Source organism: Callorhinus ursinus, unplaced genomic scaffold, assembly GCF_003265705.2.
Source record: "Callorhinus ursinus isolate GAN/ISIS: 27379988/994484 unplaced genomic scaffold, GSC_fseal_2.0 scaffold54, whole genome shotgun sequence".
In the NCBI taxonomy this organism is placed as follows: Eukaryota; Metazoa; Chordata; class Mammalia; order Carnivora; family Otariidae; genus Callorhinus; species Callorhinus ursinus.
In genome coordinates, this window is record NW_027397116.1 from 1587642 (window position 1) to 1611781 (window position 24140).

General features: G+C 40.4%; 1 protein-coding gene across 2 annotated transcripts in view; it reads left to right on the top strand.

Annotated features, from left to right (window-relative positions):
- The window catches only part of NUF2 (NUF2 component of NDC80 kinetochore complex), a 37055-nt gene extending 15387 nt beyond the window's left edge, over nt 1-21668 (top strand). For both annotated transcript variants that reach the window (XM_025892160.2, XM_025892161.2), the window contains exons 9-14: nt 124-186; nt 2720-2857; nt 4811-4951; nt 5858-6033; nt 6944-7079; nt 21277-21668. In XM_025892160.2, the coding sequence (XP_025747945.1) occupies nt 124-186; nt 2720-2857; nt 4811-4951; nt 5858-6033; nt 6944-7079; nt 21277-21411 (789 nt within the window). In that variant the 3' untranslated portion in view covers nt 21412-21668. The remainder of the gene's footprint in view (nt 1-123; nt 187-2719; nt 2858-4810; nt 4952-5857; nt 6034-6943; nt 7080-21276) is intronic.
- The last annotated feature ends 2472 nt before the right edge of the window (nt 21669-24140 follow it).

The following is a 24140-nucleotide window of genomic DNA, read 5'->3' on the forward strand; positions in this document are numbered from 1 at the left end:
TATCTGGTCTAATCCATTTAACTTCTCTCCTTCCTTACCTTTATTTTATGAGAATGCACTGAGTGGCTAAATTTAAATCTGTTTTGAATCATCACAGAAAAGTTTATTGGCTTTTTTCCTTAGATAGTGCTCCAGGACGGAAATTCCCAAAAGAAGTCTGATATTTCAGAGAAAACCAAGCGTTTGGTAAGCGTCTTTGCATATAACCAGCGTTTAAGGTTTGGATCTTTTGCGTGGAGGAGTATTTTAACTGTGTGCATTGTTACAGTAAATGTTTCTCCCTTTTTCCTTAAAATGAAACTAGTTTAACTTTTTTCAGTTTAAATATAATAGCTGACTACCTTTTTTTTTTTTTAATGGAAACATGGGAAATGTGTGAGGAGAGTGCACATCACCCAGTGGCTCACCACACAGTCTGATGTGTGCATAGACGACATTTCTCTATGCAGAGAGCCATGTGTAATGTTACCTCAGAGCTGTGAGGTAACATTATGCCTCAAACCTGCCTTTTTTCACTGAACAAAAGAGTATGAATACTTACCATGCCACCATAGAGCCTCATTATCTTAACGGCTGCTTATGGTTGTACATCACACTGATGTAGATCCTTCTGGTGTCCTGTTGGTGGACTGGCTTCTAATGTTTCTGCTACTAGACAGCAGCGTGTGTGTGCTGCACACCCACTCACGTACACACACCGAGATCTGTGTACCAGGCTGCTTTTCATCTTAGACCAGATTCCTACTTGTAGGATTTCTGGGTTAAAGGGAATGCACATTTAAAACTGACTCACCTTGCCAAACTGGCTTCTAAAAAGATACCCATTTACATTCCTACCAATAGAATATGAGAGTGTTCTTTTCCCTACTGTCTTGCCAAAATGGGAGGTTTTTAGTTTGCTTTTTCTGTATAGGAAAAAAAACCCTCATTTTCATTTTTTTTTGATTCTTAGTGATTTTGACATCTTATTCAATGGTTTGTTGTTATGTCTTATTTTGTAAACTACGTGTGTTCTGGCTTCTTTCGTTTTTTTTTAAAGAAACTTTATGAATTAGTGATATTAACTACTTGTCTTTTGAATTCATGATTTTTTTCCATTAGAAGGCTTATGTTTTTAATGTAAAATTTGTAGACATGGCCTTTATGGTTTGTGGCCTTAGTTCTATACACAGAAAACCCTGTCCCATTTCTCATGTTTTTAATCCCAGGTTGTCTCATTGTACTTTTATGGCTTCTCTATTAACACTTAACGCTATATAAAACCACCTGAAATTTACTTTGGTGTAATATATTCTGTATTTTTCTGTCACTCTTTTTATTAGCAAATGCTTTCTTCTGAGTAGTATTGACTGGTTATTTTTTATTCATTTTTTTCTGTCCCATTTAAATCTACCTTAAAACAAAATCGTTTTGTAATTATAGTATCGGGTTTAGGCTTCTTATAAAAGGAAGAAATGTGATGAAAGTCAATGTCAGCTGTAAGGAGGTTGGGCTCTGCTTTTGTAGAGCATGAGAGAGTAGAGTAGACAGTGTAACCGTTTGCTAGAATAACAGACATACGGTGTCAAACATTCAATTTTGGGCTCTGAGTTAGTTGATCAAAATGTAAGATCATTTGTGGTTCTTTTTAGTTGAAAATAATTTGTAGACAAATTACAGAAGCCATCCAGTAATACATTCCTGTTATAAAATACTCAAATGACATGCCTCTGTGTGTGCACATATATATATATCATGAGAGAGACAGAGAGTCAGACCCAGAAGGCCCTCTTCTCTGGGCCTGCTTCCCTTACAGTTTACACCTTCCCATTCCTTTCCATGAGGTTGCATGTGCTTATATAGACACATATAGTTAATCTGTTGCCGTTTCATTATTCATTGTTCCTAGAAATGGACCTGTGTTTGTTGATCTGTAATTGATTCTTTCACTTAATATTTTTTGGAGATCTTCCCATATCGATACATAGAGAGTATCTCAAAACAATGTAAACATAATTTATCAACTAATACTTGGGGAGGAAGTTCATATGAATATTTTTTATCTTTATATAATTTTAGACTTGCAGAAAATTTTCACAAAAATCTCTGCCCTTCACCTCAATTCCCCAAATGGTTTGAAATTCAGGAGAGCAAGGAAATTTGTTTTAATTAAGCAGGCGTGTATTGAGCACCTGCTCAGTGCTACGGCTTTGTCTGTGTTCTGGGAGAACAAAGATGACTTCTCACAACCCCAAGCTGCTCAGTCAAATTCAGCCACACAGATTAAGTACATAATTATAGCATTGCATGTACAGTGATTGTGCTGTTCATAGAAGGAATGCAGGGGAAGTGGGAGCAGGATTTCCAAGGATTAATGAAACTCAGAGGCAGTACAGGGGTGGGATGATGGTATTCAGGAGGACCGTACTGATCAAGGAGAGATCACTTGCATCTGTTCAAACCTAGGACTGGTATTAGTAGGCTGTAGGTAGGTGGGGCACTGGCAGCAGAGGACCTTGCAAGGACAGGAGGCGTACACAGTGAAGGACCTTGAATGTCCTGCTTAGGGGTTTGGTCTTGGCCCGTAGACAAAAGGGAGCAAATAAGCAGGTGATTATAATTTCATTGTTCCCCCACTACAACGAGCACAGACCCAATTTCTTTGTTCTTTTCCATTATTGTAATGGTAAGTTAACAATTTTATTACTGTATCTAATATATAAATATGTTTTCTCAACAGAATGAACTAAAATTGTCAGTAGTTTCTTTGAAAGAAGTACAAGAGAGTTTGAAAACAAAAATTGTGGATTCTCCAGAGAAGCTAAAGAATTATAAAGAAAAAATGAAAGATACAGTCCAGAAACTTAAAAATTCCAGGGTGAATTTCCTTTTTTTGATTTTAATGCTTTTCTATATATTTTTTTCTTTTTAGCAACTTTTGTTTAATCATGGGTTCATTTTGTGACTTCCAGTTTATCTACACTTCTTTTCCTCTTAAGCTTTTTGCCCTTGTCTCTGATATGTTGCTGTCCTCTAAAGTAGGTGTAGGGAAAAGAAGTACAATTTCAAGACATTTGTTCAATGATGCAACAAATTTTTGAGACTTTGCCCTGGGTGAGCAGAACAGAAATTCTCTGTCCTCCTGAGACTTACTTTATGTGATGGAGAAAGGTATTAAGTTTATAATCAGTGATATAATTACAGGTTATATATCATGAAAACGTATAGGGTATGCACACGTTGGGGTAGGAAGTACATGGGGAATCCCTGTACCTTCTGCGCAGTTCTGCTGTGAACCTAACACTGCTCTAAAAATATTTTTTAAGAAACACCAAAAAGAGAAACAAAGAATAGTATAGGGTTCTTTGAAATAATATAATGAGGGTAGCCTAATTTAAATTTTGGAAATCTGGGGTGGAGATGGGAAGGAAGTAGAAATTGACGCTGACATCTGAAGAATAAACCGTGGTTATCCTACTGATTTTGTACATGGAAGACCATTGGAGGCAGAGGGAGCAGCATATGCAAATTCTTTGAGGTAGAAGGAAGCGAGGTGTGTTCCAGGAACAAAGCCTCATGCATAAGAAGGGGAGTGGCATGAGGTGACCATAGGAAAATAAGCACTAGGCAGGTTATTCAGGGTGCTGGATTTTACTTTAGGCGCAAGGGCATACCACTGATTAGTTTAAAGGGGGATGTTGGAACATGATATGATTTATGTTTAACAAGATGATGGGTTGTTGTGGGAGATGGATGGAGGCGCAGTGGGACAGAAGTAGAAGGGGGCAGACAAGTTAGCATCCTTTGTGGGGCAGGGCTTTTAAACCATCAGTTAACAGAACATTTCTGGTTTACCTCTGAATTTGCTATTCTAGTCATTCCTGTTTAATTAAGAATTATCACCCAGGAATAGACAATGATTATGAGAACAGAAATGAGAGCCAAAAACTAGATCTAAGTGTTTATGAGAAAAGTGTAGTTTATTTAATAAAAAACAGTTCTGGTTCAGTTGGTTGTTCACATAGAAGAAAAGGGATCTGCGTCTATACCTTGCACCATTTTCAAAAATAAATTCTATGTGGATTAAAACTTTAACAATTTTAGAAATTTTAGGAGAACGTTTGTATAATCTTGAACCGGGATAGATTTTTTTTTTTTAATTAAGTTAGAGAAAAGGAGACCTATGGATCATGTTTATAATGCATATGAGAGGTAAAGGGATTATATCCATAACATGCAAAGAGTGGTTACAGATTGGTAAGAAAAAAGACAACAAAAATGAGCAATGATATGATTAAGCATTTCACTGAAGACAAAATCCAATTGGTTAAGAAGGTGGTTGGAGGGATAGGCTAGTGGGGAGAAGAAAAGTAAGTCCATATTGTTACATGTTCATTTTCTAATTTTAGAAGAGGAATTAATCTTTTAAAAAGAATCAGCCATAGTAATAGTTATTATACAGATGAATAGGAAGATCATAATTTGTAATACAATTGCCCAGGAGTAATTAGGAGCAGTTTGAATATTAGCAGACACGAACTCTTTTCAAATCATCATGAATAACCTTTGGAAGGTACTTCAGTGAGTGATTTAGTAAAATTGTGGCAGTTTTCCTTTGTGTAAGGATATTTGGCAATTAAGAAGCATAATTATATGTACTTAGACACATGTCAGTAATAGCGCTTTCTTACTGACCTAGAAACTTAATTGTTTTCTGCTCTTAAGCTTTCAGTATTAAGTGCAGAAATTATTTAAGAGCAAACAAATTGACAGTACTGCAGTTTCATAAAGGAGACTATCAAACTGGTTTTTATGTTTCTTTCTTTGAAAGCAAGAAGTGATGGAAAAGTATGAAATCTATAGAGACTCCGTTGACTGCTTGCCTTCATGTCAACTGGAGGTACAGTTATATCAGAAGAAAATACAGGACCTGGCAGATAACAGGGAAAAATTAACCAGCATCTTAAAAGAGGTTTGTATTGTGTGGAATTTTAATGTTTTTATTATGGAATAGTTTACTATAGTTCCTTGGCTTTCCTTTTATTTTGTGTTACTATTTTTCCTAAAGAAAGGCAGGATCATTCTAGAGTATAATAGATGTGGCAGTGTTCGCTGAGCAATAAAACATTTTTCTTCTTAAACACAGCAGTGGTAAGACCTATGTTAGCCTTCAGATGAAATGAATGAATAATTAACATGGCACGTTGCTGTGTATATTTTGGAGGAAAGTAATGGAATTTTAAACCTGTTCTAACAATTGGAAATGATCTCACCAGTAAGCCCAAAGTCCCAACTTACGGTCTCACATCGTACCTGCGATTTAAGTTTATGCCCTTAGTGCCTGCCCTGAAGATGGAGGGTGAATGCCAACATTAATTTTCCCAGGCTAGAAGCTTGAAAATCCTTTTTTACTTCTTAACTTTATCATAGTAACCCACACTGTCCCCAGGATCACTAACACTGCATTTGATAAAGGATTTCTTTTTTTGAGGGAAGTAGGGGTTAGAAGGCGAGGTGACCTGAGATATACTATCCCAACCATACACTTCCTTGTCTGCCATCCAGAGTCAGCATGAGGTTCACTGCTTTTAATGGTTCTAGGGTTTCCCCTTTTCTCTTTATTCCTCCTACTTTAATTCAGACCCAAACCCCCTTCATGTAGCCCTGCCCAGGGTCCTGTTCCTTCCCAGTGTCCCCAGTGCCTTGCTGTGGTCCCCTCCCAACACTTTGCCTTCTTCTGCTCGGCTTTAGGGCTTAAACAGTTTTACCTCATCTTCAAATTGTATCTTCTTATAGCTCATCCCAGGAAATAGATGTTTGTTTTGTTTATAAATCCTAATTGGTTGTATCGACTTTAAATACTTCCTGTCAACTATAGAGCCTGAACTTGGAGGACCAAATTGAGAGTGATGAGTCAGAGTTGAAGAAATTGAAGACGGAAGAAAATTCCTTCAAAAGACTAATGATCGTGAAGAAGGAAAAACTCGCCACGGCGCAATTCAAAATAAATAAGAAGCATGAGGACGTCAAGCAGTATAAACGCACGGTGATTGAGTACGAACTTGTTTTCAGTTTAATGTGTTAGAAAACAATTGGGGAAAGCCAGTCCATTTTTCCCCCCTAAGATCCTGAAACTCCTGTAATTTTGACAGGGTATTCCACCTGTGGGTGAATAAAAAAAGATGAATTAATTATGAATCTTATAATGCTGGGTCTAGATTTAGAGTTGTTTTAGGTCCTAGTTTTTTCCCTTTCCAGATATCCATGCTTCCACATCCTTTGCAGGATTCTCCAGAAGGGTTCTGGTGCCCCTGCCCATTTCAGTGCACTCAGAGGAGTGGGCTAGGGCTGCATCAGATGAGTCACCTGGTCCATGTTATGGTCCAGCTGGGCTCCGGCATTATAGCATCCATGTTTTGAGAAAAGGTCCTATTTTTTATTTTTTTAAATCCAGGTAAGAAGTAATATTTCACTAAGCGTTTTATGGCCGTTGTTAGCCAGCATGCTGGGGTGTTCCCGTGGTAGAGCCTTCTTCCTGTCAGTCCTCAGGATATATTTTTAGAATACACCCCCAGATACGTCTATGAGATGTCCTTGTTTCAGTCTGCACATGGTGAAAATTTCCTTTGTTCTTCCTCATGCTGATGAAGACAAAGGACAGAACAGGCGGATTTTGTATTTGCTGCCAAACTGCCTTGCAGAAAAGTTGTCCCGAGTCACATTCCTCCCAGTAGTACGTGCGTGAGCACAGCTGGGGGAGTCACCTTAAAGTCTCCGGCGTAAATAACAGCCCTCAGCTCCAGCACCCTGTGGGGTTTGCAGCTCTTTGCTTGTATGTCCCAAGAGAGTGTTTAGGTTTGTCAAACAAACATACGTGATCTCTTTGGAATCAAAATTAGAGTTTCATGTTTTCCTTTTCAGATGCTTGAGCGGAATTAAAATTTAGCTGTCTGTTTTCCTTTAGAGATTGCAATAAAGTTCAAGAAAAAAGGGGAGCTGTCTACGAGCGGGTAACCACAATTAATCAAGAAATCCAGAAAATCAAATTCGGAATTCAGCAACTGAAAGATGCCACTGAGAGGGAGAGGATGAAGTCTCAGGTGAGTGGGTGCCCACAGGTGCCTTTTTAATGGTCTCACCAGCTCACTGTGGCGACTCTGCCGCCCTCACGTTCAGGATATTGCTGGCTCTCTAAAGTAGACATTGACCCCCAGTTCCTTGGTTCTGATTCCATTTACAGCCCCTTTTCCATTACCAGTGTTTGTTTGGATTTATGCCTCCTTCATACATTTTTTCCCACCATGTCCTTTCCCCTGACCTAGCCGAGCATCTGTGCTCTGCTGTAAGAGTGCGTGCTCCATAAAGGTTCTGAACTTTTTTTTAAATTAATTTATTTTTTAACTTAAATTCAATTAATTAACGTATAATGTATTATTGGTTTCAGAGGTAGAGGTCAGTGGATTCATCAGTCCTATATAATACCCAGTGCTCATTCTGAACTTTTTTGATAGATGAACTTGGATAGTGATTTTAAGTAATGTCCTTTAAAAAGTTTCTGCATTTTTTCGGCCTTATAAAAGGATCTCAGAAGTATTTCTAGGGGCGCCTGGGTGGCTCAGTCGGTTAAGCGTCTGCCTTCGGCTCCGGTCGTGATCCCAGGGTCCTGGGATGGAGCCCCGCATCGGGCTCCCTGCTCGGCGGGGAGCCTGCTTCTCCCTCTCCCACTCCCCCTGCTTGTGTTCCCTCTCTCTGACAAATAAATAAATAAAATATTAAAAAAAATTCTCACCATCAGTGTTAAATGTGTTTGAGCTATTACCTGAAACAGAATAGCGGAGGGCGGTCCCTATGTGATGAGAATTTTCATGGTACCTTTATCATAATTGCCTAACGTTCCTTGCTGCTTCCATTCTTGGCTTGTTTCGGTGTATTTATTTTATTGTTTCATAAACAGTTCTAAGTTTAATGAGGACAGACATCGTCTACATTTTTGTCCTTCCAAAACGGCAGCACGGTGCCAGACATCAGATGTTTACCTCTTTCTATCCTTTTCTTACCTGCTAGTGTCTCCAAGAAGTCGTTTATTCCTGATACACGTATTATACCTCATTTTCTCTTAACTTTTGAAGTTTGATCTATATCTTCCAGATTGCCCCAAAATACTCTACTAGAAATCACTAAAAACAACTCTTTATCCCATGGCCTCTTTTTTTTTTCCCCCTCGTTCTTTTTCACCTTCCCTTTATTGACATATTGGATCCAGGTTCCCTAACACTCTGATACCTGAGAAGTATTTAAATACTTGCTGTCTCTACCTTCTACCATCCATATCCAATTTGCAAGGAGTCCTAAAACTAAAAGCCACTGCAGACAGTCCCCCTCACCCGTTCTCAGGAACCTGTATCCTCTCGAAAAATGGCATCGCTACCCGACATGGAAGCATGCGTAGACGTACCCCGAGCGCTGTCTCGAGGCTGCTGGGAAGGGAGGAAGGAAGGACGGACGGAATGAAGGAAAAGAAAAGAGAACGGCCCTCCTCCCTGCTGCGGTCGGCCCAGTCGGCTGTCCTAACTTTCTGTGTTCTTCCCTTTCTTTCCACATTTCAACTGCTTCTCCTTCTCCTGCCCCTGAACGAGATATTCACCAACGCCCAGCTCTGTTTCTCTCTAGAATGGGGGTTAAGAAGATCTAGGAGATATTTAATCCTACTTCTTAATCAGGGCAATCAATCGGTGAATTTTTTTTTTTAAAGATTTTATTTATTTGACAGAGAAAGACAGGGAGAGAGGGAACACAAGCAGGGGAGTGGGAGAGGGAGAGGCAGGCTTCCCGCCGAGCAGGGAGCCCGACGCCGGGCTCGACCCCAGGACCCCGGGATCATGACCTGAGCCGAAGGCAGACGCTTAACGACTGAGCCACCCAGGCGCCCCTCAATCAATGAATATTTATTTGTTATCACATGGTCAGGCCCAGTTAGCGAACCAGCTACTATGTGCCTCAGCACTTCCAGCCCATCAGTCGTAAAAGTGCCCCTGCCGGCCTCACGTCATTGTGTTTAGTGTCTGTCTCGCCAAGAACATCTTCAGTTTCTCAACAGTAGCAATCATGTATTTTCTACCTTAGTATATCCTGTCAAACCATGCCTGGAATGGCGCCTTATATGTAGGATGTTTTTCATCAATATTTGTAAACTTGGATGGTCATCTAGCATGGTGTTTCTTAAAACCAGCTGCATATTAGAATTCAAAAATGAACAAACAACCACCCCCCCAAAATGTCCTGAATTAGAATCATCAGCAACGGGGGGTTCATGAACTGGAATTTTTTACTGTGGCTTTTGAGAACCATTGATAGGTTCTGCTTCATTGTTTTCAATATCATCGAGCTCATAACCACCCAGGCTGTTCTGCTAGGACCGCTTTAGTGGTTAAAATGTTATTTCGAATTTAAAATATAATTTCTGTACTCAAGTGAACCAAGATCTCTCTGGAACAAATCTGTATCATCCTCTGCTTAAATCACTTCAGACATTTGAGGATAGTGATCATGGGTTCCTCCAGCCTTCTCATCTGGGTTAATGAGCCCCAGTTTTCCAGCCATTCTTTATATAGCTTAATTTTCAGATTCATTACTATCCTGTTTACTGTCTTCTCCCCTCTGTTTCCTGTTTGTCATTATTCTGTTTAAAATGTAGGACCCAGGACTAAACGTAGCGTTCCAGATGATGCTGGGACCAGTCCCAAAGCACAATGCTTCTGTTACTGAAGTGTAATACTGGCTTGGATTTTTAGCAGCAGCATCTCGCCCTTAGCTCATATTGAGCTGCTGATCAATTCAATGACCCTATCCGTTCCACCATGTAGTTCTGCCTAGTTAAATTGCTTCACCGTACATAAATGCAACCATTTCATGGGACTGTTACGTCAGAATTTTACTAGTATTTCGTTAAGGCTTCCATCTATTCTATGCAGATTTCAAAGTATCAAGGTCATTTTAAATCTTTTTATCATTCATTTATCTCATGGCTTAGCACCACCCGCACATTTGATCAACATGCCTTTTTCGCCAAAATAAAAATGTTGAGTAGAATTGGGCCCTTTGCTACAGTAGATATTCCTTCCTTCAGAGTGGCATAGAACCACTGAGCAGAACTTTGGATACAGTTGTTGAAGTTGCTAAGTTGTTGTAACTTTTCCCGGTCTGTATTGTGATACCCATGTGTCCTGAGCAACATGGGACAGTCTAAATCCTATGGTGAATCATGATGCATTTTTCCAAAGAGCTCCTTTTAGCTTCCTTCATAATCAACCTCCATGAGAAGGAAAAGACAGCCTACAGTTGCCCATTTGTTCTGGGTGCAGTTTCTCTGAGATCCTAATGATCTTCACATCCCTTTTTTTTTTAAATATTTTATTGTTATGTTAATCGCCATGCATTACATCATTAGTTTTTGATGTAGTGTTCCATGATTCATTGTTTGTGCATAACACCCAGTGCTCCATGCAGAATGTGCCCTCTTTAATAGCCACCACCAGGCTAACCCATGCTCTTACCCTCCTCCCCTCCAGAACCCTCAGTTTGTTTTTCAGAGTCCATCATCTCTCATGGTTCGTCTCCCCCTCCGATTTCACCCCCTTCATTCTTCCCCTCCGGCTATCTTCTTCTTTTTTTTTTCTTAACATATGTTGCATTATTTGTTTCAGGGGTACAGATCTGGGATTCAACAGTCTTGCACAATTCACAGCGCTCAGCATAGCACATACCCTCCCCAATGTCTATCACCCAGCCACCCCATCCCTCCCACCCCAACCCCACTCCAGCAACCCTCAGTTTCTTTCCTGAGATGAAGAATTCCTCATATTGTGAGCTCGTATGATACATGTCTTTCTCCGATTGACTTATTTCGCTCAGCATAACACCTTCCAATTCCATCCATGTCGTTGCAAATGGCAAGATCTCATTCCTTTTGATGGCTGCGTAATATTCCATTGTATATGTATACCACATCTTCTTTATCTGTTCATCTGTCTGTGGACATCTTGGCTCTTTCCATAGTTTGGCTATTGTGGACATTGCTGCTATAAATATTGGGGTGCATGTACCCCTTCGGATCCCTAATTTGTATCTTTGGGGTAAATACCCAGTAGTGCAATGGCTGGATCGTATGGTAGCTCTATTTTCAACCTTCTGAGGAACCTCCATACTGTTTTTCCAGAGTGGTTGCACCAGCTTGCATTCCCACCAACAGTGTAGGAGGGTTCCCCTTTCTCCACATCCCCGCCAACATCTGTCGTTTCCTGACTTGTTAATTTTAGCCATTCTGACTGGTGTGAGGTGGTATCTCATTGAGGTTTTGATTTGGATTTCCCTGATGCCGAGTGATGTTGAGCACTTTTTCATGAGTCTGTTGGCCATTTGGATGTCTTTAGAAAAATGGCTGTTCATGTCTTCTGCCCATTTCTTGATTGGATCATTTGTTCTTTGGGTATTGAGTTTGGTAAGTTCCTTATAGATTTTGGAAACTAGCCCTTTATCTGATATGTCATTTGCAAATATCTTCTCTCATTCTGTCGGTTGTCTTTTGGTTTTGTGGACTGTGTCTTTTGCTGTGCAAAAGCTTTTTATCTTGATGGAGTCCCAATAGTTCATTTTTGCCCTTCCTTCCCTTGCCTTTGGCGATGTTTCTAGGAAGCTGCTGCGGCTGAGGTCGAAGGGGTTGCTGCCTGTGTTCTCCTTTAGGATTTTGATGGACTCCTGTCTCATGTTTAGGTCATTCAACCATTTGGAGTCTATTTTTGTGTGTGGTGTAAGGAAAGGGTCCAGTTGCATTCTTCTGCATGTGGCTGTCCAATTTTTCCAACACCATTTGTTGAAGAGACTGTCTTTTTTCCACTGGACATTCTTTCCTGCTTTGTCGAAGATCAGTTGACCATAGAGTTGAGGGTCCATTTCTGGGCTCTCTATTCTGTTGCATTGGTCTATGTGTCTGTTTTTGGGCCAGTACCATACTGTCTTGATGATGACAGCTTTGTAATAGAGCTGGAAGTCTGGAATTGTGGTGCCGCCAGCTTTGCTTTGCTTTTTCAACATTCCTCTGGCTATTCGAGGTCTTTTCTGGTTCCATACAAATTTGAGGATTAGTTGTTCCATTTCTTTGAAAAAAGTGGATGGTATGTTGATGGGGATTGCATTGAATGTGTAGATTGCTCTAGGTAGCATTGACATCTTCACAATATTTGTTCTTCCAATCCATAAGCATGGAACATTTTCCCATTTCTTTGTGTCTGCAGTTTCTTTCATGAGCATTTTATAGTTTTCTGAGTACAGATCCTTTGCCTCTTTGGTTATTAGATTGATTCCTAGGTATCTTATGGTTTGGGGTGCAATTGTAAATGGGATCGACTCCTTAATTTGTCTCTTTTCTGTCTTGTTGTTGGTGTATAGGCATGCCACTGATTTCTGCGCATTGATTTTATATCCTGCCACTTTACTGAATTCCTGTATGAGTTCTAGCAGTTTTGGGGTGGAGTGTTTTGGCTTTTCCACTAAAGTATCATATTATCTGCAAAGACTGGGAGTTTGGCTTCTTTGCCGATTTGGATGCCTTTTATTTTGTTTTGTTCTCTGCTGTGGCTAGGACTTCTAATACAGTGTTGAATAGCAGTGGTGATAGTGGACATCCCTGTCATGTTCCTGACCTTAGGGGGAGAGCTCTCAGTTTTTCCCCATTGAGAATGATATTCGCTATAGGTTTTTCATAGATGGCTTTTATGATACTGAGGTATGTAGCCTCTATCCCTATACTCTGAAAAGTTTTGATCAAGAAAGGATGCTGTACTTTGTCAAATGCTTTTTCTGAATCTATTGAGAGGATCATATGGTTCTTGTTCTTTCTTTTGTTAATGTGTTGTATCACGTTGATTGATTTGCGGATGTTGAACCAACCTTGCAGCCCAGGGATAAATCCCACTTGGTTGTGGTGAATAATCCTTTTAATGTACTGTTGGATCCTATTGGCTAGTATTTTGCTGAGAATTTTTGCATCCATGTTCATCAGGGATACTGGTCTGTAATTCTCCTTTTGGATGGGGTCTTTGTCTGGTTTGGGGATCAAGGTAATGGTGGCCTCATAAAACGAGTTTGGACGTTTTCCTTCCATTTCTATTTTTTGGAACAGTTTCAGGAGAATAGGTATTAATTCTTCTTTAAATGTTTGGTAGAATCCCCCTGGGAAGCCATCTGGCCCTGGGCTTTTGTTTGTTGGGAGAGTTTTGATGACCGCTTCAATTTCCTTAGTGTTATAGGTCTGTTCAGGTTTTCCATTTCTTCCTGGTTCAGTTTTGGTAGTTGATACATCTCTAGGAATGCATCCATTTCTTCCAGGTTATCTAATTTGCTGCCATAGAGTTGCTCATAATATGTTCTTATAATTGTTTGTATGTCTTTGGTGTTGGTTGTGATCTCTCCTTTCATTCACGATTTTGTTGATTTGGGTCATTTCTCTTTTCTTTTTGGTAAGTCTGGCCAGGGGCTTATCAATCTTGTCAATTCTTTCAAAGAATCAGCTCCTAGTTTTGTTGATCTGTTCTACTGTTCTTTTGGTTTCTAGTTCATTGATTTCTGCTCTGATCTTTATTATTTCTCTTCTCCTGCTGGGGTTTAGGCTTTATTTGCTGTTCTTTCTCCAGCTCCTTTAGGTGTAGGGTTAGGTTGTGTATTTGAGACCTGTCTTGTTTCTTGAGAAAGGCTTGTATTGCTATAGACTTTCCTCTTAGGACTGCCTTTGCCGCATCCCAAGGATTTTGAACAGTTGTGTTTTCATTTTCATTGGTTTCCATGATTTTTTTAAATTCTTCTTTAATTTCCTGGTTGACCCATTCATTCTTTAGTAGGATGCTCTTTAGCCTCCATGTATTTGAGTTCTTTCCGACTTTCCTCTTGTGATTGAGTTCTAGTTTCAAAGCATTGTGGTCTGAAAATATGCAGGGAATAATCCCAATCTTTGGTAGTGGTTGAGACCTGATTTGTGACCCAGGATGTCATCTATTCTGGAGAATGTTCCATGGGCACTAGAGAAGAATGTGTATTCCGTTGCTTTGGGATGGAATGTTCTGAATATGTCTATGAAGTCCATTTGGTCCAGTGTGTCATTTAAAGTCTTTATTTCCTTGTTAATCTTTTGCTTAAATGATCTGTTCATTTCAGTGAGGGGTGTGTTAAAGTCCCCCAGTATTATTGTATAGTTGTTGATTTGTTTCTTTGCTTTTGTTATTAATTGCCTTATATAATTGGCTGCTCCCAGTTAGGGGCATAGATATTTACAATTGTTAGATCTTCTTGGTGGATAGACCCTTTAAGTAGGATATAGTGTCCTTCCTCATCTCTTATTACAGTCTTTGTTTTAAAATCTAATTTGTCTGATATAAGGATTGCCACCCCAGCTTTCTTTTGGTGTCCATTAGCATGGTAAATGGTTTTCCACCCCCTCACTTTCAATCTGTGGGTGTCTTTGGGTCTAAAATGAGTCTCTTGCGGACAGCATGTGGATGGGTCTTGTTTTTTTATACAATCTGATAGCCTGTGTCTTTTGATTGGGGCATTTAGCCCATTTACGTTCAGGGTAACTATTGAAAGATATGAATTTAGTGCCATTGTATTGCCTGTAAGGTGACTGTTACTGTATATTGTCTGTTTTCCTTTCTGGTCTATGCTGCTTTTAGGCTCTCTCTTTGCTTAGAGGACCCCTTCCAAGATTTTTTTTAGGGTTGCTTTCGTGTTTGCAGATTCCTTTGTTTTTGTTTGTCCTGGAAGTTTTTTATCTTTCCTTCTATTTTCAATGACAGCCTAGGTGGATATAGTATTTTTGGCTGCACATTTTTCTCATTTAGTGCTCTGAGTATATCATGCCAGTCCTTTCTGGCCTGCCAGGTCTCTGTGGGTAGGTCTGTTGCCAATCTCATGTTTCTACCACTGTAGGTTACAGATCTCTTCTCCTGAGCTGCTCTCAGAATTTTCTCTTTCTCTCTGAGACTCATAAGTTTTCCTATTAGATGTCGGGGTGTTGACCTATTTTTATTGATCTTGAGCAGGGTTCTCTGTGCCTCCTGGAGTTTGATGCCTGTTTCCTTCGCCAAATTAGGGATGTTCTCTGCTATAATTTGCTCCAATATACCTTCTGCCCCTCTCTCTCTTCTTCTTCTGGGATCCCAATTGTTCTAATATTGTTTCTTCTTATGGTATCGCTTATCTCTCGAATTCTGCTCTCATGATCCAGTAGTTGTTTATCTCTCTTTTACTCAGCTTCTTTATTTTCCATCATTTGGTCTTCTATATCACTGATTCTCTCTTCTGCCTCATTTGTCCCAGCAGTCAGTGCCCCCATTTTTGAGTGCACCTCATTAATATAGCCTTTTAGATTTCGACTTGGTTAGATTTTAGTTTTTTTAATTCTCCAGAGAGGGTTTCTCTAATAACTTCCATTCATTTTTCAAGCCCAGCTAGTGTCTTTAAAATCATGATTCTGAACTCTAGGTCCGACATCGTACTAATGTCTGCATTGAATAGGTCCCTGACAGACGGTACTAGCTCTTGATCTTTCTGTTGAGGTGATTTTTTCCATCTTGTCGTTTTGTCCGGAGGAGAATAGATGAATGAGAGAACAAAATGCTAACAGGGTAACATCCCCAGAAAATATACTCTAAACAAATCAGAAAAGACCTGAAGCTGGGGGAAAAGAAAGGGAAAGAAAGAAAAAAGAAAAAGGGGGAAAAAGAAGAAAAAGAAAAGATAAAAACAAGCAAAACAGAACAAAAAAAAAAAACCAGAATATGATCAAATATCTAGCTGTTGCATAGATCAGTGCCACCCACTAGATTTTAGGTGTATTTTGGTCTGTTAGAAGAAAGTACCTCCCAAAATTTTAAAGAAAGAAAAACTTATATATGTACAAAAATAAGGGTTGATATGATGAAGGGATGGAATATGAATGTAAAGTTGAAAATTATAAAAAATTTTATAAAAGCAATTGATAAGTTTGAAAAAAGAAAGAAGAGGATTTAAAAAAAAAAGGAGAGAGGATGTGATCAGGCAGGAGACTGGAACAAAGCCATACACTAGAGATTTAGGGTATATTTTGATCTGTTAGAAGAAACTGTATCTCAAAATTTTAAAGAGAGAACAACTCACATATATATGCCAAAAATAAGGTAACTACTATGAAGGGATAGAATATGACTCTAACAATGAAAAATAAAAATGTTTTTTAAAAAAGGGATTGATGAGATGTTGGTTGAAAAAGGGAAAAAGAAAAATTCAAAAAAAGAAACAGTTAAAAAAATTAACTTTGAAAAACTAATGAATCATGGTAAAATAGCCATGAATTCTATGTGCAGTATTCCCCTAGCGCTGGAGTTCTCCCGTTCTCCTTGATCGGTAAACTTGGTCTTGGCTTGCTGGCTGTTCCTGCTGATCTTCTGGGGGAGGGGCCTGTTGCCGTGGTTCCCAAATGTCTTTGCTGGAGGCGGAATTGCCCCGTCTTCGAAGGTCTGGGCTAAGTAATCTGCTCGGGTTTGCTCTCAGGAGCTTTCATTCCCGGCAAGCTTTTCATACGGCTTTGGAGGATGAGAGTGAAAATGGTGGCCTCCCAATCTATGCCTGGAGGAGCTGAGAACTCGGGGCCCCGCTCCTCAGTGCGCCCCCAGAGAAAAGCAGTCACTCCCGTGTCCCCGGTCTCCGGCCACACTCCGTGCTCACCCGGCCTGTGACCGAGCGTTTCTATCTCTGGCACCCGACCCCGTGTGGAGTCTCCAAACCCAGCAGATCCCTGCGGTGCGCTCCCGCGCCGTTCCTCCTGGGGGAGGAAGGGGAGTCTCCCCGGCTCTGCCGCTTGTTGGGTCCCTGCTGGAGGAGCAGAGGCCCGACTCGGCCGCGGATCACAGTTTATGGCCACCCCGAGCTGAGAGCCCGCCCCTCGGCTCCGTCTCTGCAGCCGGCTTCCCCGCTCTGATACCTGGGAGCTTTGCCGCACTCAGGCATCCCCGGTCTTTGTGTGACCCCGAGGGTCCTGAGACCACACTGTCCCGCGAGGGTTCCACCCCCTGCTTAGCCACTGGAGCAACGTCCCTCAGCGGAGCCGACTTCTAAAAGTTCCACTTTTGTTCTCCGTGGCTCTACCACTTGCCAGAAGCCGCCCACGGAGGCCCCCTCCCCCGCCGTCTATCCTCCCGAATATCGCCTCGGATTCACTTCTCCGCACGTCCTACCTTCCAGTAAGTGGTCACTTTTTTGTCCAGAGAGTTGTTGCTGTTCCTTTCTTTGATCTCCGGTTGAGTTCGTAGGTGTTCAGAATGGTTTGATCCTATCCAGCTGAATTCCTGAGACCAGATGAAATCCAGGTCTCCTACTCCTCCGCCATCTTCCTTCACATCCCTTTTTTCATTAAATGTTCTTTCCCAGAGATCCTTATCTCTGCTGCTTTCAGTTAACACCTTTATTTAGATCGGTTTCTAAATCGGTGTCCTGTTCAGTCATCCCATCCCTGCTCCTTCGTGCAGCCGCCCGCTCGATGTTTTCAGTGGGCTCACTTATCACAACAAAAATAACATTTATAGAATGATTTGCTTCCAGCATCTCTCCCCCTCACTGTCTCTCTCCTTCTCTGCTGCCTGTCTCTCTTTCCCTTTTACTCCATTTCTTCACAAATTTCTTCTTATGCTTTGATGGCATCATCATTTTTCCATCACAAGGAGTTGAAAGTTTGGACTTTCTGTAGATAATCCTGACATCCAGACAAGCACCTGGTTAGTGTTCGGATTTTTTTAAACGTCATTGATACTGTTCATCACAACCCCTTTCTCCTCTGCTTTTATCACCTAATTTTGTAATGCTCATGGATTGTGGCAAAAACTTGCTAAATTTCTTCCTTGACTTAAGATTCTCTGCATCAGATCTGCCCTGAATACTAAGTACTGCCAAATTTATCCTGCTAAACTATCCCTGTTGCTATACTTTCCTGCTTAAAACGGGAGCTCCCGGTTTCCCTGTGGTGCATTCCCTCAGTGCGTTGTTCACCTATGGCCTGTGCATTTTCTGGGTGCCAGGGGCACCACCTGACTTGGAGTCAGTAGTGAATAAGGAAGGCACGATCCCTGCCTTCTAGGACTTTTAAAGCTTTAGATCTAAGCTAATCATTTCAGTTACTTACAATTTACTAAAAGTATAATCTCTGATTCCTGTGACATATCTTCGATCTCTCTCCTCTCTCAAATACTACTATAGTGCTTTTAGTTGATTCCAGATAATCTGGATTTGTGCTGTCCAGTGGGTAGCTACTGGCAACACATGCCTATTTATATTTCTATTTAAATTAATTATAATGAAATAATATTTAAAATTTAAAATATTTAAAATATAGTACAAAATTTAGCCATCCTTTAAGTGCCTAGTATCCAGTCTGGTCTGGATTATATGTTCCTTCAGGGTAGAAAGCACATCTGCATTTTCTAGTGTACTTATGCACTGTGCTACTTCTAGAAGGTACTCAGTAATGTATTTTGTTGATGAATTAAATATGTACTTGTTGGGTAATGATTGGCTGTAAAACCCCATTATATACAATTGAACCTTGAACAACCCAGGGACTCAGGGTGCCAACCGCATGCAGTTGAAATTCCACATATAACTTCTTACTTGCTAAAACCTTAACTACTAATAGCCTGCTGTTGACTTATAGCCTACTGGTAAAATAAAGAGCCAATTAACACGTGTTCTGTATGCTATATATATTGTGTACTGTATTCTTACATTATGTAGGCCAGAGAAAAGAAAATGTTAGGAAGAAAATCATGAGGAAGAGAAAATACATTTACAATCCCATACTGTATAAAAATCTGTGTATAAGTGGACCCGTGCAGTTCAAACCCATGTTGGTCAAGGGTCAACTGCTCTCTTCAGTTTATCTGATGTAAAAGTGAGACAGTTTCCTGGACCAGTGCCGGCCAGTAGGACTTTCTGCAGTGATGGGGATGCTCTTCTGTCTTGTTCTGTACGGTAGCCACTGGGTCCCTCTGTCTGTGCAGCAGCTGACATGTGGTTAGTACAGCTCAGGAGCCCGGAGGTATTTAAATGTCAGTTTTCTAGCCACAGGCACCTGGTGGTTACCTCACAGACACCACAGAACCAGACTTTGAATTTAAAAATGTTTCACTTTAGTGAAGTCATCACCGTAAGATGTACTTATTTTGTGGATTAGATGTGGATTAATTAGATTCTAAAGTTCCACTTGGATACAGAATCTAATTGGAAACTGAAATAGCATTTGTGAGGGCTGTGCTTGTTGCCATTAACATCCTCTGAGGGTTGCCTTGTTACTTCAGATGTGTGCTTGCTGCCTTCTGTTGATGTGCCCGGAGTGGACTTTTTTTTTTTTTTTTTTTTTAAGTAGGCTCCATATCCAGCATGGAGCCCAACTTGGGGCTCGAACTCATGACCCTGAGATCAAGACCTGAGCTGAGATCAAGAGTCGGATGCTCAACCCCCACCCCGAGCCACCCAGGCGCCCCTGGAATGGGCTTTAACGTGCCATTTATGGTGGCTCTCCCTGCAGGGTTTGGTTCCTCCATGAGAGTCTTTGTTCTTGGAAGGAAATGGTTTCTTTAGGTGTGTTGAAGTGGTTGGTTCAGATATTTAGATTGTGTATCTTTATTTAACCACACTTAGTCTTTTTTTTTTTTTTTTAAGATTTTATTTATTTGACAGAGAGAGACAGTGAGAGAAGGAACACAAGCAGGGGGAGTGGGAGAGGGAGAAGCAGGCTTCCCGCGGAGCAGGGAGCCCGATGCAGGGCTTGATCCCAGGACCCTGGGATCGTGACCTGAGCCAAAGGCAGACGCTTAATGACTGAGCCACCCAGGCGCCCCAACCACACTTAGTCTTAATAGTTTCTTATGAGTACTTTCTTTCTACCAAATTTATTCAGCTTCCTTTTTAGTAAGAATAAATATACGCTCCTATGGAACTAGGAAGTTAAACTGATCTATAGCTGCTGAATGTGCTGAGTTTTTTTTTTTAAATGGTGTTTACACAAGCTAGCAACTAATTTCACCTTGTTTTTCCTTTAAGATTGAAGAAATAAAGCTTTCAAAAATGTTTGATTTATTTTCTTAATGATTCGTATTCCATCATAGTTGTAGTAATTTGATGCCCAATTAGATCTTAGAAATCTAAATAGACTCTTCTATTTTTGTATTAGGATTTAATAAATATCTGTGTTTGGTTTTGGAAAGTGTTTAGCCTTAAGCATCTGTTTATATTCACTGAATCTTGAGCAATAGTTCTCAAACTTGCATAGATGACAGAGTCTGGAAGTAGTTTCATTCTTTTTTGAAACACTATGAATTGTAATATATTAAATTATCATCTGTATAGTTTGTTCAAAATCAGATAGTATCTACACTAAAATTTAAATTAAGGTAAGTAGTACCAAACTATAGGTTTAAGAAAAATTTAATGGCAGGGATGATTAAAATGAGAACATTATACCCATTTACTACTTCTTCCTCCCATTGGAAGAGAACTGCTGTTTTATTTCAGTGATGAAAAACCATCAACTTAGAATACCACTTCTTCTTGTGTCTGGATTTGAGAATTGTTTTATTCAAGAAAAATGAATAATACAAGGATCAAAATTGCACTGGATGAGTATGAGTGTTTGCAGGCCAACTGGCTTCTTTTATTATTTTATTCCATCTCTAAACATTGTTCTCTCATTTTTTCTTAATTCTTAGCACATCCACATATGTTTATATGAAAACTCATTATTGCTTATAGTAGAATTACCCGATAAGTTTATTAAAGTGTCTCTAACGTGTGTATTTTTCAGTCGTACAGATGACTTAGGAAATCGGTTGACCTATCTTTCATTGGTGATTGGGGCCAGACACAGAGGGTCTAGTTGTCTGGAGTAACCCAGGGACTTGCCTGGAGATGAAAAGCTCCAAAGTAAAACTTGTCCTTGACAATTACAAATACATTCTTCACATCTTTGAATCCAAGTCTTTGTTACATGTCTCTCTGCTCTGTTCTTTCTAAGCAGCAGACCTCTTTGATGTGTCTGTTCCGCCTAATGAAGGAATGTTTAAAACGAGTAGGTACATGTGTGTGTGTGCACGGGTGTGCGCATGAGATCATTTAGGCTTTAAAATATTATTAATATTAACGAGATGGTTGGAATTCTTGTAACTCTTATCAGTTTAGGTTGATGCACGGGATAATTCTTACTCCATTTCATTTTCCGCTTAGGAAATATTTCTGAGTTTGAAGGCTGCTTTGGAGAAATACCATGAAGGCATTGAAAAGGCCACAGAGGACTGTGGTGCTCAGTTAGAGCAGAAGACAGGTGAACTGAAGAAGAGGATGTTCAGGACATCGGCCTGATGGACACAGTCACTTGGCTTCCTATAAACAGCTCACCGCCTTCATTTTACCTTTGGAAAGGGAACAGTTAAATTGAAGTCAACAGAAGTATCAGAAGCAACACATAATATTCTATTCCTCTCATAGGTTGTTACTTTGTAAGATAATGCATTTAATGTAAACTTTTCTTAACTTATAATTCAAATAACTTGTGTAGTGATTCATGTCTCTGCCCCTTGTAAGTAGTTGGAATAAAACTAAAATAGGTGCATTTGAAAGATGTACTTTTTCTTTTGTTTTCCGGGCTGTTGGTGCTTTGTTTGTGGACATCAGGGGGTGTAGTATTTCTGATCATTGTGGTTGGGATCTCATTTGATCCTCACTTGGGCAACTCTGGGTGCAATTTTTTTTTTTTAAGATTTTATTTATTTATTTGACAGAGACACAGCAAGAGAGGGAACACAAGCAGAGGGATAGGAAGAGGCAGAAGGAAAAACAGATTCCCTGCTGAGCAGGGAGCCCGATGCGGGACTCAATCCCAGGACCCTGGGATCACGACCTGAGCCGAAGGCAGATGCTTAACAACTGAGCCACCCAGGCGCCCCTGGGTGCATATTTTTATTACTGCTTTATGGGTGAAGTAACCATGAGGGTACTGAGATCAAACAGCTGAGCCAGAATTTGGGCGGTGCTCTGTAGGGTGCTGGAGTCTGGAATGTTCCCCCTATACCACACTTTCTAATGTGATCATTTGAAAGAAAGTTTGAGTGTGGGCTTCTGCCCTTGATCCTCAGCTTCTTACTCCCCTTTGAAAACTTGTATCTACACCCACAGCTCCAATCACAATGGAGACATCCATGCAACTTTTACTGCATTATGTACATTTAATTACATTTTGCTTATTTCTCCTGAATTTCACACTTGCATGTCCAATAGTCAGTAGACGTTTTTAACCTTTTGGCATTCTGGCCGAGCCTAATGGACCCTCTCAAAATAATGTTTTTCGTGCATGAAGTAAAACACAGGATTGCAAGGGGAACCGATGAGATTCAAATAAGATTATCAAAATGCTTAACACATGTTCTGCTAAATAGTACCGCTAACTACACATAGTTGGAACCCCTCCATTTTCCCTCTTGTGTACCTCACTCCTTTTTTTTTTTCTAAATATTTTTTATTTATTTATTTGACAGATAGAGAGCACAGGTAGGCAGAGGGGCAGACAGAGGGAAAAGGAGAAGCAGGCTCCCCGCTGAGCAGGGAGCCCGATGCGGGGCTCGATCCAGGACCCTGGGATCATGACCTGAGCTGAAGGCAGTCGCTTAACCGACTGAGCCACCCAGGCGCCCCTCACTCCTTTTTTATAACATTTAGTTAGCAAGAACTGTGGATCAATGTACACAACTCAGCTTCTCACATCTTCCCTTGTGCTGCAGTTTGCATTGTCCTTTCCTACCTGAGAAGCTTGTGATGACCACCTCACCAGGCTCCTGGTCTCTACCCACCCCTACCCCCCCAGGCATCTGGGCGTTCTAAACTTGCAAGTTAGATTATGTCAATGATTTGCACAGTTCTTTTGGATATTCAAACTGCTGCTGGGGTGCCATGGTGACCTCACAGGGGAACCATGGAACAGTTGAAATTTGCAAGGGAAGCATAGAGATGGTGACTTTCTATTCGACACCACTGCAAACTGCTAGCCCAATGTAGCTCAGTTTCAAAGTCAGATCCCACTGCATTCCTTTCAATGATAACATCTTGATGAAGTGGGTTTCTGGCCTTTGCTGTGATAATAAGTGTCACATTCTCATGGAATAAGAAATGAGGGTGGTGATGTCCAATCTGACTGCAAAGTTTGAGAACTTGGGCACTGTCCAGTAGGTACACACATCCAATAAATAATTGGTTATTTAAGGGTAGAATAAAAATACTTAAAGTTTTTGTGTTATTCTTCCTAAACACACATTGTTAGAACAGAAATGCCCAAGAAGTTGTTTTAATCTAACTACTTAATAATGGACCCGTTAAGTGTTTGTTGTTGTTTTTTTGGCCAAGGGGCACAGTGAAAGAATTTCCGAAACAGAAAGGGCTTCATGAACTGAGAACCTCATGGGACCTCTCACTTAAGGACAAAGTAACTGCGCCTGAGTTTTAAGACCCATCTTAATCCAGACTCCTGCCTTGTCTCTTGCCGCTTCTCATCAGAGCTTTATCCTGGAGTGATCCCGGGCACATCACACCTGCATGCGTTTGTACCTGTTTCCTCCCTTAGCTTCTGTTTTTCCTTTGTATGTTCAACTGGAAAACACTCATTTTTCAAGTCTCAATCCAAACTACAGCTGAAATGCCCTTTTAAACTTTGTCAGGTTTTCCTTTATGTCTGTTACGATTTTCATTAATTTATATCACTAATTTTTTACACATCTTCACTTGCTAGACTTTCTTGAGGCTGTGTGTGTCTCTCTGTTGTTGTTTTTTTCCTCTCTCTCTCCCTCTCCCATACTTCTAGGATAGCGTAGAGCTGGGCACCTGGTAGTCACTTATTCTGTTTCCTTAAGGAACTGCCATTTTTCTCTCCCGTGACCAAATAATTTGTCCATTGAGGTCAGGTTTATCTAAATCCAGCAAGAAACTTGTATCTTCTGTGCATTTTTTTTCACACCAAACCACTAGTTTGCTAGCTTCACTCTCCCTTCCCAGACATAAAAAATCCACCTTTAAGAAGCCCTCAGTATAATCCACATTAAAAC